Raw genomic sequence first — 16777 nt, 5'->3', positions numbered from 1 at the left:
CACCATTGGCTAGGGTGGCTGGTTAGCATCCGTGCGCTGGCAGCAGTGGTGCTCCGGGGCATCACCCTCCCAGCCTCCCCAGTCCGGTGCCTGTTCCTGCGCAACTTTGCATAACCGCCTTTTTGGTGGTGACTGGAGTGATGAAAGGCCCTTGAAAGGGGCAAACAAAGACAAGCCACACTTCAGAGGGAAATGCGCCATGAAAGCCACAGATGTTGCCATGAGGATAAATGCTATCAGCAGCCATCAGATGGCGAGTGAGAAGTCTGTACGGCCGCTGCTCCCTCGTTCCCCCTTCCAAGCCGTGCTGGCTCGGCCCTCCATCAGCCAGCATCAGGTGGGATGAAAGGATCTCCTGACAAGGCCTTTCAAAGGCTTCCGCACCTCTGGAGACAGACGAGCGTGCACGGTTGCCTGGACCGCGTCGCCCCTCTGCTTTTAATTAGCTGTGCCTCTCCTCTCTCTCCCTGCCAAAGCTTCCCTCCCTTGTTTTCCTTTCAACACTTCTTAATGTCCTTAAACTTTGGAAAACTGGTGTTGAGCAGCAGGAGCCAGGCAGCTGTCAAATGTGGCCGCTACAGGCCAGCCGCCTGGACTGCACCACTGACAGGGCTGAGCGGCAGTGTAGGGGAACCAGCCCAGAAGGCAGACTTGGGGGTGCCACCCATAAGCCCTGCCAGATCAGACCAAGGGCCTCTCTAGTCCAGTGTTCTGTCCCTGCAGCAGCCAACCAGATGCCCAAAGGGGAAGCCCACAAGTGGGACAGGAGCACGGCAGCACCCCTCCCCCTTGCGGGCAAACTCCTGGAGAAGGCTATCAGTGGCTACTAGTCCTGATGGCTCTATGCTGCGTCCAGGATCAGAGGCAGTGTGCTTATGTACACCAGTTGCTGGGGAACATGGGCAGGAAGGTGCTGTTGCACTCGTGTCCTGCTTGTGGGCTTCCCATTGGGGCAGCTGGCTGGCCACTGTGTGAACAGAATGCTGGACTAGATAGACCCTCGGTCTGATCCAGCAGGGCTCTTCTGATGTTCTTACGTTGAGTTCCCAAATCACACCTCAACAGCCACATCTCGCCACAGGCCAGGAGGCGGTGATTCACGGTGTCGATATCAAAGCCAAAGGCCACCAGCCAGTGGTTTTTAGAGGCTGTCTCATGCCTGCGCTCCTGAGCTTCGCAAGCCCACAGCTCGGAATCGGCCGGCTTCCTCTGGTTAGCCATGGCTGTGGCTCATGGTCTTCCACGGTATTTTGAAGAGGCCAAAGGAGGCTGGGAGGCCCTCCAAAGCAGGATGTCGAGTGCTGGGGAAATGGCTCAGTTGGCCTCTTTGGAGAGCAGGGAGATGAGAGAGCATCCTGGATGTTGATGGGGAATGAGAAATGGGGCAGAGACAGCACGTGATGGAGGCGTCTTCCCGCTTGGGGCCTGAGTGAGGCAGAGGAGGGCACAGAAGGAAACGGGTTCTGGAGCTGGGCGGGCGGCTCCCGCGAACCAGGCTCTCCATCTCCCCCCTCCAGGGAACCCCACGTTCCATCCCTACTCTGCCTCCACAGGAGCCTGTGCCCCGCTGGCTTCTGTGGACTGTCACTTTCCTGGGCAGGCTGCCACCTCAGCTGTGGGTCCTGGAGCTGCCCTGCGAGTGGATTAGCTGCTGGAAGCGTTATAACTCTCCTTGGCGGCGCATTCAGGGACTGTTCCCTGATGGCCGCTTTCAAGAAGCGGATCGGTGCTAATTTGTTTTTGAGGAGCACACATCCTCTGACACACAGAAGGCAATCTTGCCTTTCGGGGCAGATTTCAAGGCACAAGGAAGCATAAAGGAGCCCCCCCAGTCCCCCAGCCATCCTCCGGGAGTCGATGCAGACACAAGGCTCTCTGGCAAGCGGCCTGGTTTCCTTCTGTCTGCAGCAGTGGAGGCGGCTGGCCCCCTGCATCAGCTCCTTTGCAGTGTCACATGGAGTTTAGGCCACAGGCACCTACGCCCAGCAGGGCCAGCCTGGCACTAGCTGCCCCTAGAGGGGCCGTGGCTCAGTGGCAATGCGCTGCTTTCCATGCCCAAGGCCCCGGGTTCAGTCGCCGGCGCCTCTGTGTTGGTCTCGGGTAGCAGGGCCAAGAGTGGCCCGAGACTCTGGAGCGGTGATCCTGTCACCACTCTGGTGCCCTCATTGGCCACGCCTGCCCAAAGGTAGCGTCCAACTGGTTCGGCACACCGCTGATCACATTTGGTAAACAAGAACCGCGTGATATAAAATGGTGCACCATGGGGCTACAGCCTTGACTGCAGCGCTTCCCTTTAGTGGCATGGGAGGGGAAGCCACCCACAGCACTGCTTGCAACCACCTGGTGGGACCAGCTGGGGGCTCCCCAGGGTTGCAGTGCCCAGCTCTGCCCTGTTGTCCGACTAGGGATGGTGGAGAATTTCTCCCCGAAACTTCGGGGGGCCGAGCGCCAACGTGTTCGGCCCCCCGAACAAGTTTTGGGGAGAAATTCTCCGCCCCCCCGCCCCCCCCCCCCAGGACGGGACTTACCTTTGGCGAATGTCCCTCCCAGTGGCGGGTCCGGCCGGCGGTTCGTCGGGTCTTTGTCCGGGGCAGGAGCGGCAGCCGGTCTTTTGACCGGCTGCCGCCGCCGCCATTCCAATAAAAGAAAAAACAAACACGCCCCCGTGATAGGCTACGTGACGATTAACGTAGCCTATCACGGCTAGATTTGCAAAGTCAGCCGTGATAGGCTACGTAAATCGTCATGTAGCCTATCACGGGTGACTTTAAAAAAAAAAAACAAGCGTGTACGGATAATGGCGGCCCCCTTAGGGAGCCGCCATTCCCGTTCCTTATTTGGTTGCTGTAGTCTACGTAAAGATTACGTAGACTACGGCGAAAATAAGGGCAACGCTATTTGCGTTGCCCTTATTTTCGCCGTAGTCTACGTAAAGATTTACATAGACTACAGCGACCAAATAAGGAACGCGAATGGCGGCTCCCTATGGGGGCTGGCATTTGCGTACGCGCTTTTTTTTTTTAAAGTCACCCATGATAGGCTACGTGACGATTTACGTAGCCTATCACGGCTGACTTTGCAAATCTAGCCGTGATAGGCTACGTTAATCGTCACGTAGCCTATCACGAGGGCGTTTTTTTTTTTTAACTTTTAATTTCGCGGCCGGGCGAGGCGCCTCCCCCCCGGCCTGAATTTCGGCCGGGCGAGGCGGGAAGCCTCCCCCCCCCGGCCTGAACTTCGTGGGGAGAGCAGCGAAGCGCCTCCCCCCCACCGCGAAAAGCTGCGAGACCAGGTAAGTGACTTTCGTGCACCCCTATGTCCGACCCTCTTGGCACTGGTGTAGATGAACCCATGGTGACTCAGCAACTCCCCCTGTTCTCGGGGTGAAGTGGAGCACCTCGGTGACAGAGAGAAAACAGCTCGCTGGAGCGGTGTCCCAGTGGGGCATGGCTGCCGTGGGAGTTTCAGCATGCTGGAAGCCCTTGCCAGAGAGCCTCCTGGCTGCCTTGGTGGGCTGGCCTTCGGAATCCTTCAGAAGTGTGTAGAAAAAGGTGGGCTGTGTGTGGCTGGGTGGCTGTGCATGTTATGAGGGCTGCAATCCCGTGCATGTTTACCTGGGAGCAAGCCCCGCTGCACGTACTGCATCTCCCTTCTGTGTCAACGTGCACAGAAGGATTTCAGGGTGCCGCCTTCTTGAGGTGGCAAACGTTCAAGGCCTTTCTGCAGGCAGAAGGCCAAAGGTGCCCCAGAGTGGGCTGGCCATGGAGCCAAGAGAGCCCCTGGACCCAAATGTGCCCCTTGGCTGGCGCCAGATGTCCAGAAGCCTGGGGAGAGTGCGGGGTGGGGTGGGGACCATTTCATCCAGAAGTGCCTCTTTAATAACATCGCCCTTGAGTTTTATTGCAAGGAAGATAAGGGGGAAAACAACAGGAGGAAATGACCACAATTAACTGACACCCCCCCCCCCCCTGGCAGGGCCAGCACCTGGTGTGGAGGGCGATCCGCCCATCTGGCGTTCATTTGTCTGGTTCAGGAGGAAGGGCCCCATGGGGAGGTCCCGGGCCCGGCTGCAAGGCAAGATAAAGCAAGAGTTTCAGCCTGCAGTATTGATTTTCCCTGTTATTACAGTACGGAATTTATGGCTGGCTTTAAAACTGCAATAAGTGCCCAGCTGAGACACTGGATGGGGGGCTGGAAGGACTTCCACATGACCTTGAAAAGGCTCCCCCCTCAGCACCCCTCAACAGCAGGATGCAGCACAGGCAGGGGAGGCCCTCAAATCATGACCACTGGAGAGGAGAAGGGGCGGCTATGATTCTGCACTCAGCTGGTGTGGTGCCCAGGGCTGCCTAGCACCATACATACCAGTTGCTGGTGCTGCCACCGATCTTGGTGCCTAGAAACCACGGAGTCTGTGCCACGATCTTGCTCAAAGTACTGCCTGTCTACAGCGGAGCTGGTATAGCAGAGCAGGTAACAGCCTGTGAGCTGAAGAATAACCCGGGTTCGAATCATGCCCTCTGCTATTAATCCCACATCCCCCCCGGGGAAACTGCCCTTGTCAGCCTCAGCGCCCACCCCCCCAGAGCACACGCTTGGCACCAGGAGGTCCCAGGTTCAGTCCCCGCATCCCCAGGCAGGGCCTGAAATGCACGGGAGCCGTTGCTGCCAGTCAGTGTTGACCATACTGGGCTAGATGGACCCAGGGTCTGCCTTGGTAGAAGGCGGCTTCCTCTGCCTTCTAGCATGGAGTGAACCTTCATTTCATAACTGCTGCGATCTTTGATGCCTGCCTTGCAACCCTCTACAGGTTTGTTCATTGTGTTATTTATATGCCACCTGTTCCACGCTTGCCAGGGACCCAAAGCGACGCACGTGGCCCTCCTCTTCTCCATTCCGTACTCACAACAACCCCATCCGGTAGTTTAGGCTGAGAGCCGGTGACTCGCCCAGGCACCCATTGAGCTTCACGTCTGAGTGGGGACTCGAACCCGGATCTCCCAGCCGCAGCTCCAGTGCTATAGCCACCACACCACACCGGCTCTCGTGTGGGCCCAGAGCGCATGCTCTTAATGCACCCATGTTGCTGCAGCGGTACAGATACACAGATTCCACCCCGGCATGTTGCGTGGCCTCCACCCCTCGCCCATTTCTCCAGGGGGGCCTGGCCAATTTCCACACCGGTGAAAGGGGACCCGCCTACCGGCCCACCTGCCACCTCTCCCTGCCCCTTTCAGACCCAAAGTCACCTTTCTATCTGGAAGGGAATCTTCGCCTTCCATTGCTGTTTGAACCAGCGCACAGCTGGCAGGAGGGACTTCCCTCTGCCCCCCTGCCGAACTGCCTTGACGCTTCCCACTGGCAAATGCGTCCATCGACTGGTGGCCCCCGGGGCCCTGCCTCCGAGGTCGTAATTGCTAGTAAGCCACAGCTTGCCTAACCAAATTATGCAAAGACAAAATTTTCTCTCATGATTTTTATGTTCCAGAACTGCCGGGGCGATTACTGGGGGATTGGAAACAGCTGTCACTCTATCAGAAACTATAATTCTAAACAGCTGGGATCTGTCAGTTATTTATGACGCTGCGCGCCAGGACTGAGGGAGGCTGCTGCACCTCTGTGCCACTGTCGGGTTGAGCGGCGCCCTGGACGGCAGGCCGCCTTTTGAGGGGGCTGCTCTTGTCCAAGGGGGCAGCAGGCACCACTCAGGGCCAAGCTAAAATGGGGGGGGGCTTGCTCGGAAACGGGGTTCTTGTGGGCTGGAGGGCTCCAATTAGGAACCCCAAAGGTGTTTCCAAAACTTCACTTACAGGGCTGCAAGCTGGTTAAAGAAGTAGTCATCCATGCATTGTACAGCTGTTAGCCAATTAATACCTCTGTTAGATTTACATGCATTTGTGTCCAGGTAAATAGTAAAAAAGCATTTCTGAAGCAAGAAGGATCCTTTCTTGGTTTTTAGCCTTCCCCAACCTGGTGTGCAACTCCCAGCATCTCCCAGCCAGCATGTTCCCAGCCAGGGAAGGCTTTTTGGATGATGCGCACAGGCATATAGGTGGCTTCCCCTTAGCAGAGGTGGCGCTCTTTCCCGTGCGAGAGAGAAGGCTCCTGGAAAATGGCGCCTCTTGCCCGCTGCACTCCCTAGAAGAACAAAGTATTACAAACAATGCTTTTGAAAAGACGTTTGCTGCCCAGTTAATCGGGGTGCCTTTAGTTGGTTAGAAATATTCTTTTAAACCAATCTAACCAATTACATGTTGTGGCAGTCCTACTCACGGGGGTGGGTGGTGGGTGGGGGAAGAGACTCATGATCCTCCAGATAGGGGCTGCAGCAAAGAGAGTGGGGCAGAGTCATCAAAGAGAGGGGAAGACTGGGGCAGCAGAGTTGGAGGAGGAGCGTCCGGGGCAGGTCGAGGCAGCAGAGGAAGATGGAGGAGGCGACGACAAAGGCTTGGGAAACTTTGAGAATCTGTGCCGGGTACAGAAGGAAAAGGACAGCCCGGCCAGCGTGGGGGTGTGGTGATGAGCCTCCCGTTGTCTGAAAGAGAAACTGAGATTGGGAGCAGGGTGTTGCAACAGTGGGGCTCAAGACGGCTAGCAGGGATAGGCTGTGGCTCAGTGGCAGAGCACTGACTTCAATCCCAGGCACAGGAAAGACCTCCTGCCCCCATTGCTGCCAGCCAGTGTAGACAAGCCTGAGCTAGAGCATAAGGCAGCGTCCTATTTAAATCAGCACTTTGTTCAGAACCATGAGGACCAGAATCTTACTTTTATTTTTAACGGAAGGGGTCAGCCAGAGAGCACTGCACTGCCAGCAAAAGGTCCTAGGTTCAGTTCCTGGAACCTCCAGAGAAGGCTGGGAAAGACCCTTCTCTGTCTGGGCCCCCGGAGAGCCACTGCTGCCCGCCTGTGTAGAGACAGCACCACACAAGAGAGGCCCAGGGTCCGTCTAGGCAGGAGGCAGCCCCTTGCGCCCTCTGGCCTGTTTCTAGGCAGTTGCTCGAGGCCCAGTGCGGAAAACAACCCACCACTGCTCTCTCCAGAGCTGCCTTCAGCTCGGCCTGGCCTGGCGTGGCAAGGAGCGCCCCAGGGGAGCCCTCGGAGCTGTGCGGTAAACAACGCTGCAGGGTCTCTGGTGGCAGGGCCCTGTGGGGACCGCTGCTAGATGCTGGCTGGGCAAGGGAAGGAGGGAGGGAAGAGCCAAGTCTCCAAGGGGCTCAGAGCAAGGCTGTGGCGGAAATAGAACTGGCGGCAACAAGGGCGAGGGGGCAGACGGAGCCAGAACAGAGTCCATCCTTCCCCAGATGCAGTGGACTACAACTCCCGGGAGGCCCCAGGTTGGGGAAGGCTGGAATAGACTCTCTTCCCACACTCCCCAGTCTGCCCTGGGGGGCTCCTGAACTGTCCTAGCTGGCCACAGCTTCTTCCTGAGGGTGCCTTCTCCCAGCACACACTGATGCTGCTCTCCACCGCTCCAATCCCATGTGCCTCAGGGAGGTCTCGAAAGAGGAGCTGTCCGCCCTCCTCCTCGCAGCCAGGCTGGGATGTAGGAAAGCGAGGAAATGAAGGCCATTTATAAGCCCGTGGCAGCCTCCTAACGAGGGAGGCGCTCCTGCTGGCTGGACAGTGCAGGAGATGAATTATTCTAAGTGTCCATTAAGCAATGCCTAATTAGTGCCCAATTAGAATAGCCACGTGGGGCGTAATTCGGACAGGCCTGTGAGGAAGCCCAGAGCAAGCAGGGAAGATGGGGGTGGGGCGTGTGTGTCTGGCGGGTGTGGGGAAGAGATCTGGAAGCATAGGATGGCTTCTTCAGGCTGTGATCCTATGCTCCCGCATGTAAGGGGTAAGCTCCTCTCAACACAATAGGACTTACTTCTGAGTAAACAGGCAAAGATTGCTGCTGATAGAGACCGATTGTGCAAGAGGCAGAGGGGAAGGGATCCATGTGCAGAGCACCTGCTTTGCATGCCAACAGAAGGTCCCAGGTTCAATGGTGAAACAGTTTGACCTGAGATAAGGCAACTTTTCCCTCTGTTGCAAACTAGAATTCTCAGTGCTTTGTAGTGGTGGTGCTGGTGGGAGGCAAGACAGGGTATGTTTGGACCAATGGGGTTATGCCCAGAGAGGGTCTCCCAGAATCACAGAATAGTAGGGTTGGAAGGGGACTATAAGACCGTCAAGTCCAACCCACTGCTCAATGCAGGAGTCCAAATCAGAGCATCCCTGAAAGATGGCTGTCCAGCCTCATCTTGAATGCCTCCAGGGTGGGAGAGTCCACTACCTCCCTAGGTCATTGGTTCCATCGCTATATTGCTCTAACAGTCAGGAAGTTTTTCCTGATGTTCAGCCGGAATCTGGCTTCCTGTCACTTGAGCCCATGATTCCGTGTCCTGAGCTCTGGGATGATGGAGAAGAGATTCTGGCCTTCCTCTCTGTGACAGCCTTTCAAGTCCTTGAAGAGTGCTATCATATCTCCCCTCAGTCTTCTCTTCTCAAAGCTAAACACGCCCAGTTCCTTCAGTCTCTCCTCATAGGGCTTTGTTTCCAGTCCCCTGATCATCTTTGTTGCCCTCCTCTGGACCCTCTCCAGTTTGTCTGCATCCTTCTTAAAGTGTGGTGCCCAGAACTGGACACAGTACTCCAGATGAGGCCTAACCAGTGCTGAGTAGAGGGGAACTCGTGCTTCCCGGGACTTGGAAGTTATACTTCCATTAATGCAGCCCAAAATAGCATTTGCCTTTTTTGCAGCCACATCACATTGTTGGCTCATATTCAGCTTGTGATTTACTACAATTCCAAGATCCTTCTCGCTTGTAGTGTTGTTGAGCCAAGTATCCCCCATCGTGTAACTGTGCACTTGGTTTCTTTTTCCTAGGTGCAGAACTTGGGCCTTGGGTCTGTGGGAGAGCACACGCTTTGCATGCAGAAGGCCCCAGGGCTCAGTGGAAGGCCATTCCCGATGCTCCTATTTAAATTGGTCATTTATTCAGAACCGTGAGGGCTAGCACCTTACTTTGTTTTTAGGGGAAAGACCACCAGGTCAGTGGTAGAGCCCCTGCTTTGCACGGAGGTCCTCAGTTCAATTCCCGGCGTTTCCAGCCAGGGCAGATAATGCAGTAGACCTTTGGGTAGTATAGAAATGTAACCAATAACTCCTGGGCTAGATGGGCGGGGGCCCGTCTGCCTTGGAAGGAAGTGGCTCTATTTCCATCCTCATTGAGGCCTCCCGTCCCTCACCTCAGCAGCATGGGCCAACAGTTGGCCTGAATTTGGTAGTTGCTTAGCTTAGGTCCCGTGATCCTGTTCAGTGTGTGTGGACAGAGGCTACCAAGTGCCAGGAGAGGTCATTCCCCAAATAATGGCTGGTAGAGAAGTCAGTGTCTTGAGAATCTCCGCTGGCTTTCTTGCTTTTTGAAGGTAAGCTTCTAGCCCTTTTGGTGGCAAGAAGCAGAGAAGCCAGAACAGGGCCCCTTCTGGCCACAGCAGAATAATTTATGTCAAATAAGTGCATCAATCACGCGTTGAGGCCTACTTTGCATAACTCGCCCTGGATTTGCTCTTATTGGCAAAGAGCGTGGATTTTCTAAGTGCTGTGGGATATATGGGGGGGGACAAGAACAGCACAGGATCCTGGTGGGGTCAAATGTCTGACAGACGCCTGGGCCTTCAGAGGGGGATGGTGCAACTGAGGGAGATTCCATGCACCTGACTTCTGGCTTCCCACCATGAGACGGAGATCGCGTTGCAGAGACATGCTGCAAGCTTGAAGCCACGCGGGCCAAGTGTAGCTGTTTGTGCCTGCTTGCACCGGGGCTGGGAGTGGCTGATGTAGAAGGACAGCTTTCCCCTGAGCGTGGCACACTGGAGGCCTCAGCTGGGGCTGCTGAGGGTGGTGGCAATGGCTCCCCACCCCTCCTGAGGAAAATTCAGGCCACAGAGGAGGCAGTGGCAACGGAGGCCCTCCCAAGTAGCTGCAGCAAAAAGCCAGCAGAGGGGTCTTAGGCTGCAGTGCCCCTCCACGTGCTTCCTGGGGAGGAGAGTCCCACTGAACTCAAGGGGCCTCAACAGTGTTTTGAGCCTGTCAGATGCAAAGGGGTACTTTATGTGGCAGTCATGAGGATGAGGCCGGGCCACATGCTTGGAGCACTCCGAGATATTCTTGCTTAAAAATAAGACTTCACATTTGCATAGCCCTTTCAAGTATTTCAAAGGGAGTCACATACAATAAGGAGCCTGTAAGGTCAGCCAGGATTATTCTCTCTCAGATCACAGATGGGGGGGGGGAGGCTGAGAGAGTGGCTTGCCTAAGGCCGTCAAGCAGTGGTAGAGGTGAGATTCAAATGCACACCAGTTCTCTGAAGAATACAAATATCCTGGAGTACCTTGCAGGGCTGCTCAAAAATGGGGGCGGGGGAATAAAGGCTTATTCCCCCCCCCTTCTCATGACCTCCACCCCGTGAGAGAAGTTAGGCTGAAATGGGGCACTTTGCCCTTCTCCAGGACTGGCTGGCAAATACCAGAGCTACTGCCACAGAGGAAACAACAGTGAGCCTTTTGAGGTGCTGCAGCCTCCCTCCCTTCCATGGCCAAGGGTGGCTCTGAAGCTGGGGTTCCTCCCCCAAGCCAGCCCTCCAGCCACTCCCCCCTACTGCGGGCTTTAAGCTGCTCGTGGGCACCAAGTGCGACTGTGGCACAGAGGCAGCGCCTGAAGCCACATCCAAGCCAGGGTCTGTGGTCCCAGCGCAAGGAGTTCAGCTGATCCCCGCAGCATGCCTTCTATCGCTGTCAGAGTTTGTTACCAGCAGGGACTTGTTGCCCCCCCTCACCCTCCGCGCCAGACAAACAAGAGGTGCTGTTGACTTTAGGAAATTGCAGAGGCAAGGAAAAGCCCTGGGTGCCCCACGGCCCAGCTCCTCCAGTGGGCCCCTCAGTGGCGGCCCCAGGAACATTCCCGGAAGGCTTATGCGTCTTAAGTGGATCTTTTTAAATAAGGGGGGATTAACCGCCCCTTCCAAATGGCAATTAAAAGAGCACTGGAGCATCTTCAGCAGTCGGATGCTATAGCAACCTTGGTGCCGCTTGGCAAAGGGCAGGGCATTAATATTTCAGAGAATAAATAATAGATAACGGCAGAGGGGTTCTGGCCTTGATCCCGCGCGCTGGCAATATTCGGGAACAGAGTGCCTGGGAGAGCGGCTGGAAGGGGAGCCACGGCGTGTGGACCTGTGGCGGAGGGGGGAGGCTTGGTGAGGCTGGCGTGTGGTGGAGGCCTGGTGTGGGGGAGGGGGCTGTGCCATGGGGGGAGGAATCATAGAATCATAGAATAGTAGGGTTGGAAAGGGCCTACAAGGCCATCGAGTCCAACCCCCTGCCCAATGCAGGAATCCAAGTCAGAGCATCCCCGACAGATGGCTGTCCAGCCTCGCCTTGAACGCCTCCATTGTGGGAGAACCCACCACCTCCCTAGGTAATTGGTTCCATTGTCGTATTGCTCTTACAGTCAGGACGTTTTTCCTGATGTTCAGCCGGAATCTGGCTTCCTGTCACTTGAGCCCATTATTCCGTGTCCTGCACTCTGGGATGATGGAGAAGAGATCCTGGCCTTCTTCTCTGTGACAGCCTTTCAAGTACTTGAAGAGTGCTATCATATCTTCCCTCAGTCTTCTCTTCTCAAGGCTAAACATGTCCAGTTCTTTCAGTCTCTCTTCACAGGGCTTTGTTTCCAGTCCCCTGATCATCTTTGTTGCCCTCCTCTGAACCCTCTCCAGTTTGTCTGCATTCTTCTTAAAGTGTGGTGCCCAGAACTGGACACAGTACTCCAGATGAGGCCTAACCAGTGCTGAGTAGAGGGGAACTAGTACTTCCTGGGATTTGGAAGCTATGCTTCTATTAATGCAGCCCCAAATAGCATTGGCCTTTTTTGCAGCCACATCACATTGTTGGCTCATATTCAGCTTGTGATCGACAACAATTCCAAGATCTTTCTCGCTTGTAGTGTTGTTGAGCCACATATCCCCCATCTTGTAACTGTGCATTTGGTTTCTTTTTCCTAGGTGCAGAACTTGGCATTTCTCCCTATTCAATGTCATTCTGTTGTTTTCTGCCCAGCGCTCCAGTCTATCCTGATCACTTTGAATTTTGTTTCTGTCTTCCAAAGTTTTAGCTATCCCACCCAATTTGGTGTCATCTGCAAATTTGATCAGCATTCCCTGCACCTCCTCCTCCAAGTCATTAATAAATATGTTGAAGAGCACTGGGCCCAGGACTGAGCCCTGCGGTACCCCACTCGTTACCTCTCCCCAGTTTGAGAAGGTCCCATTGATAAGCACTCTTTGAGTCCGATTCTGTAGCCAACTGTGGATCCACTGGATCGTTGTTTCATCTAGCCCACTTTGAGCTAGTTTGCTCATCAGGCTATCACGGGGCTCATCAGGATATCAAGGAGCACGAGGCCAGGCTGATGGGGGCTTTCACTCCTTGCCAGCCCATCTCCAAGCCCAGAGGAGTGGAGGGAACTCCTCCACGCACTGTAGCAACAAGATGTGGGCATGGCTAGGACCTTGGATGTCTTAAAAGACACCTCAGAGAGGATGGAGCTACTGATGGCCATTCGTGCAGTGGGTAAACGGGCTCCAGCATCCAGAGGCAGCGAGGGTGGGCTGCTGCTTTCCTGCCCTGCTGCGGGCTTCCCACTGGGGCACGTGACTGGTCCGCCCTGTGGGAAACAGGTGGCCGGACTGGATGGGCCCTCTTTGGGCTGACCCCCCTCCAGGGCTCTACTTATATTCAGGTGGATGGGGGAGCCATGGGCACACTCCGGCTCAGGAGAATGGCGGGCAGGCCAGGGGAAGGCCCGCGGCTTTGCATGCAGAAGGTCCCTGGCTCGATCCCTGGCAGCATGTCCAAGTCAGGCTGGAAAAACCCCTGCCTGAAACCCTGGAGAGCCATTGCTGCCAGTCAGCGTTGACAACACTGGGCTAGGTGGACCGAGGGCCGAATTCAGTATAAGGCAGCTTCTGATATTCTGAGCAAGGAGTGGAGGAAGGCCAAAGAATGGCAGAGCCAGATGCTCAGGCGCCCGTGGGGACGAGGAGGCAGGTGGGGTGTGGCTAATGACCGAGCGTGGCAGGCCTGCCCCGTTGCCCCATGGGGGCTGCGGGCCATGGCCACATCCATGGGCCTATTTGCAAAGCCCCCTAAGCACGCTCTCTCTCTCTCCTCAGGGGGATTCCTGGAGCTCCTCCTCGCCCTGCTTGTGCTGGAGATCCACTCTGCTGGCTGCTGCCCCGTGGACTGTGTCTGCTACCCATCACCGATGACCGTCAGCTGCCAGTCCCACAACTTCCTCGCCATCCCAGAGGGGATCCCTGAGGAGAGCGAGAGGATCTTTCTCCAAAATAACCAGATCTCCCTGCTGTTGCAGGGCCACTTCAGCCCTTCGCTGGTCACCCTCTGGGTCTACTCCAACAACATCACCTTCATCGACCCAAACACCTTTGCGGGGTTCGTGCACCTGGAGGAGCTCGACCTGGGGGACAACCGCAACCTGCGGGAGCTGGCTGCCGAGACTTTTCACGGGCTGGTCCGGCTCCACGCCCTGCACCTGTACAGGTGTGGGCTCGGCTCGCTGCCCAGCGGCCTCTTCCGGGGCCTGCACAGCCTGCAGTACCTCTACCTGCAGGACAACCACATCGACTACCTGCACGAAGACCTCTTTGTCGACCTTGTCAACCTGAGCCACCTTTTCCTGCATGGGAACAAGCTCTGGAGCCTCCACCAGAACACTTTCCGGGGCCTCGTCAACCTGGACCGCTTGCTCCTCCACCAGAACCAGCTCCAGAACATCCACCGGCAGTCTTTCCACGACCTCCGGCGCCTCACCTTGCTCTTCCTGTTTAACAACAGCCTCTCCGAGCTGCAGGGGGAGTCCCTGGCTCACCTGGGGGCCTTGGAGTACTTGCGCCTGAACGGGAACCCTTGGAGCTGCGACTGCCGAGCTCAGTCTCTCTGGGACTGGCTGCGCCGCTTCCGGGGCTCCAGCTCCAGTGTCATTTGTGAGTTCCCCCAGCGCGTCCATGGCAAGGACCTGAAAGAGCTCCCAGCTGAGGACTTCCGGGGCTGCTCCGGCTCGGAGTCCCTCCATCAGATCAACGGTCCCAGGTTCCCCTCAGCTGACAGGGCGCCCCCCAGAGACCACCCCCTACTTCACTCCTCCACAGAGAAGGGGAAAGGGGGGGAGCACAGCCTCCAGCCCGGCCAGCGCCCAGGCTACAGGAAGCCCAGCAAGAACTGCACCAAAAGCCGCAACCGGACCACCAAGCTGGTGTCTCTGGGGCCCTGGAAGAACACAGAGGAGATACAAGACTACGAACACAAGTCCAACCTTGGCCTGCTGCCCAAGCAAAAGGGCAAGTGCCCACGAACACCCATACTGCCCCCCAGCGGGGTTCAGCAGGCGGCAGGGGGGGCACGGAGCACGGGGGCGAGGGCTGCGGGGGCGACCCAGGCGGTGCTCCTAACCTGGGTGCTGGCCTTGGTGGTGATCATCCGCTGACCGGCCCGCACAGAGCCACTGAACCACCACTGGTCCCTGGAGCCCCAGCGTTGTTTCTTCTTCTTTTTCTCTACATCAAGGATTTGGCCTTGTGGAGGCAGCCACGCAGCCCAGGCCTTTTCCTGGTCCCCGTTCGTGGCCAGCGAGGGGGATTATAAAAACGTGGACTGCATGGAACGCACTGCGCGTGGCAGGGATGGGATTACAAGCAATATCACACCTGCGCATCACCAAATGGCCCCAACCGAGCACCTACAAAAAGGAATCCCTCTCCCACCCCACAACCAGGATAGAAGGGATGGGGGCTCATCCTCGGTTCGCAACGACTGGACTCCGCTCCCTGTAACATCCTGTTAATTTGAGAGAGAGAGAGAGAGAGAGAGAGACCCGTGGATCACAAAGGGGAACCACAACTGCTGTAAAGGTATCACCAGTTACGCCTACATGAACCAACTTGAAGGACACAGGCCTGGCCTAGGCGGGGCACCTTTCTGCTCTGGGCCAACGCCACCTGGGAGTCTCTTGGAAGACAATCTCAGAGTTCCTGAATCTCAGGATCCTTTCACACCTTAGCAGGACAGGGCTGAACTCTTGGGTGAGGAGCAGCCATGACCAAAGGAAAGATGGGCGGGCAGGCGGGCAGGCAGAGTTACAGGTGGAAATTTTAACAAACTTTTCAAACAAAGGTGCGTCTTCTTTTGTAATGTCCGTGTTCACATATAAAATAAAACCAATGCACAGGTTCCCCTGGCCCTTTAGTTACCCAAATGTATGTCCTATATGATGTTTATAAGCTATACAGAGAAAACCAGTAGGTAGGAGCCCTAGGCTTTCAGAACTACAGACTGTGCCAGCCTATCAGGAGCAAAACAGAAAGGTGTTTCAGGGTGGGGTGGGGGACTTGGCCCCCAGGCCTAGGTAATCCCTCCAGCTTGGTAGGTACTTGTGGGAGGGAAGGAGGGGAACCAGGGAACCAGCAGGGACCAACGTTCTTAGAAACTTAAGAGCACAAATCTTTGCTTTTATTTATCGGTACCCAACACAAGAGAGAGAAAGACCAAGCTGAACGGCCGAAACACCCATCCTTACAAGCAAAATGTGTGTCTGTCCGGGAGGGACAGTATCTTAATATGGGAGGTTTAGAATCACGTCAGCATAGTCTATTCCCCAGAAGGTGGAGGATGAAGGGGGGGGGGGGCTTGTAGGCCATTTGGACAGTGTTAGTCCTGCAAGAACCTTTGTAGCTGGTCTAAGGGTCTTGCTAGCGTCATGGGGAAAGGTACTCCCGACAGCTCTGAAAGGGCAGGGGTCTGGGCTGGGGGCGGGGGAGCCAGCTGAGTGGTAAGGAATATAGTGTTTGGGACATTTGTCCCTGCTTTTTAAAAAAAAAAAAGGGGGGGGGAGAAAAACAGGGTGGATTTTTTGTAAAGATTATTCAGGTGGGCAAAGGGGCAAGCAGTGCTTGAGTTACAGGGATGCTGGCAGGTGGGGTGGGGGGCTCCCCTGAGTTACACTATTTTTAGAAGGCTATAAGGCAGGCCACACTTTGGCTAAAATGGAAGGGAGTCCGGGGTGGGGCGTCTGGAATTCCTTAACCCCCCGGCCACACCATACCTTTTCTCCTATAATTCAAACACTGGACCAAAGGGGTCCCTTCCAGGCCCCTGGCCGTTCCAAGTCAGGCCACCACTGGCAAGAAGCGTCCCCAATTAAGGGGAACCACCCAGAGGGGAAATAAAGCAACCATGTGAAAACCAGCTGTGGTGTCTCTCTCTCTGTCTGTCCCATGCATCCCAGCTCCAGCGCCTCATTCTCTCCAGCATTGGGAGTAGCTCTGGGAAGCGGCACGTGTCCGCTGGTGTGTACACCACCAGCCGGGTTGGGCAAGAATGTGCTGACTCACCAGACCTCCGGAACGTTCCTGGCTCCTTTCAGCAAGAAGGAGACAGCCCCCCCCCCCCCGAGTTTCTCTATCTGGGTCCTCAGAGGCACCTGAGCAATGTAGAAGAATGCATTTGGTTTAAAAATATGGCGGGGGGGGGGGAGGGTCCTGTTCAATACTGCAACCTGCAGGGGTGGGAAGGGAAAAGGCATGCATGCACCCCTGCCCAATTGGCTCTGACCCACTGAAAGGAGCCCCTCTGCAATTTGATTCAGTTATGGTAGCGGTGGGGGAATGCGTGCATGGAGCGAGTCCTGTTTATGTAACAAAAATAGAGTTTT

General features: G+C 55.8%; 1 protein-coding gene across 1 annotated transcript in view; it reads left to right on the top strand.

Annotated features, from left to right (window-relative positions):
• Window positions 1–16310, top strand: part of RTN4RL1 (reticulon 4 receptor like 1) — a 54370-nt gene extending 38060 nt beyond the window's left edge. The window contains exon 2 of the mRNA XM_084822583.1: window positions 13224–16310. Coding sequence (XP_084678709.1) covers window positions 13224–14554 — 1331 coding nt within the window. The 3' untranslated portion in view covers window positions 14555–16310. The remainder of the gene's footprint in view (window positions 1–13223) is intronic.
• The last annotated feature ends 467 nt before the right edge of the window (window positions 16311–16777 follow it).

Source organism: Heloderma suspectum, chromosome 16 (assembly GCF_057233095.1).
Source record: "Heloderma suspectum isolate Gila_16-S chromosome 16, 16-S_ref, whole genome shotgun sequence".
In the NCBI taxonomy this organism is placed as follows: Eukaryota; Metazoa; Chordata; class Lepidosauria; order Squamata; family Helodermatidae; genus Heloderma; species Heloderma suspectum.
Note: the sequence above shows the minus strand (reverse complement) of the source record. Positions and strands in the feature narration are given on the sequence as shown.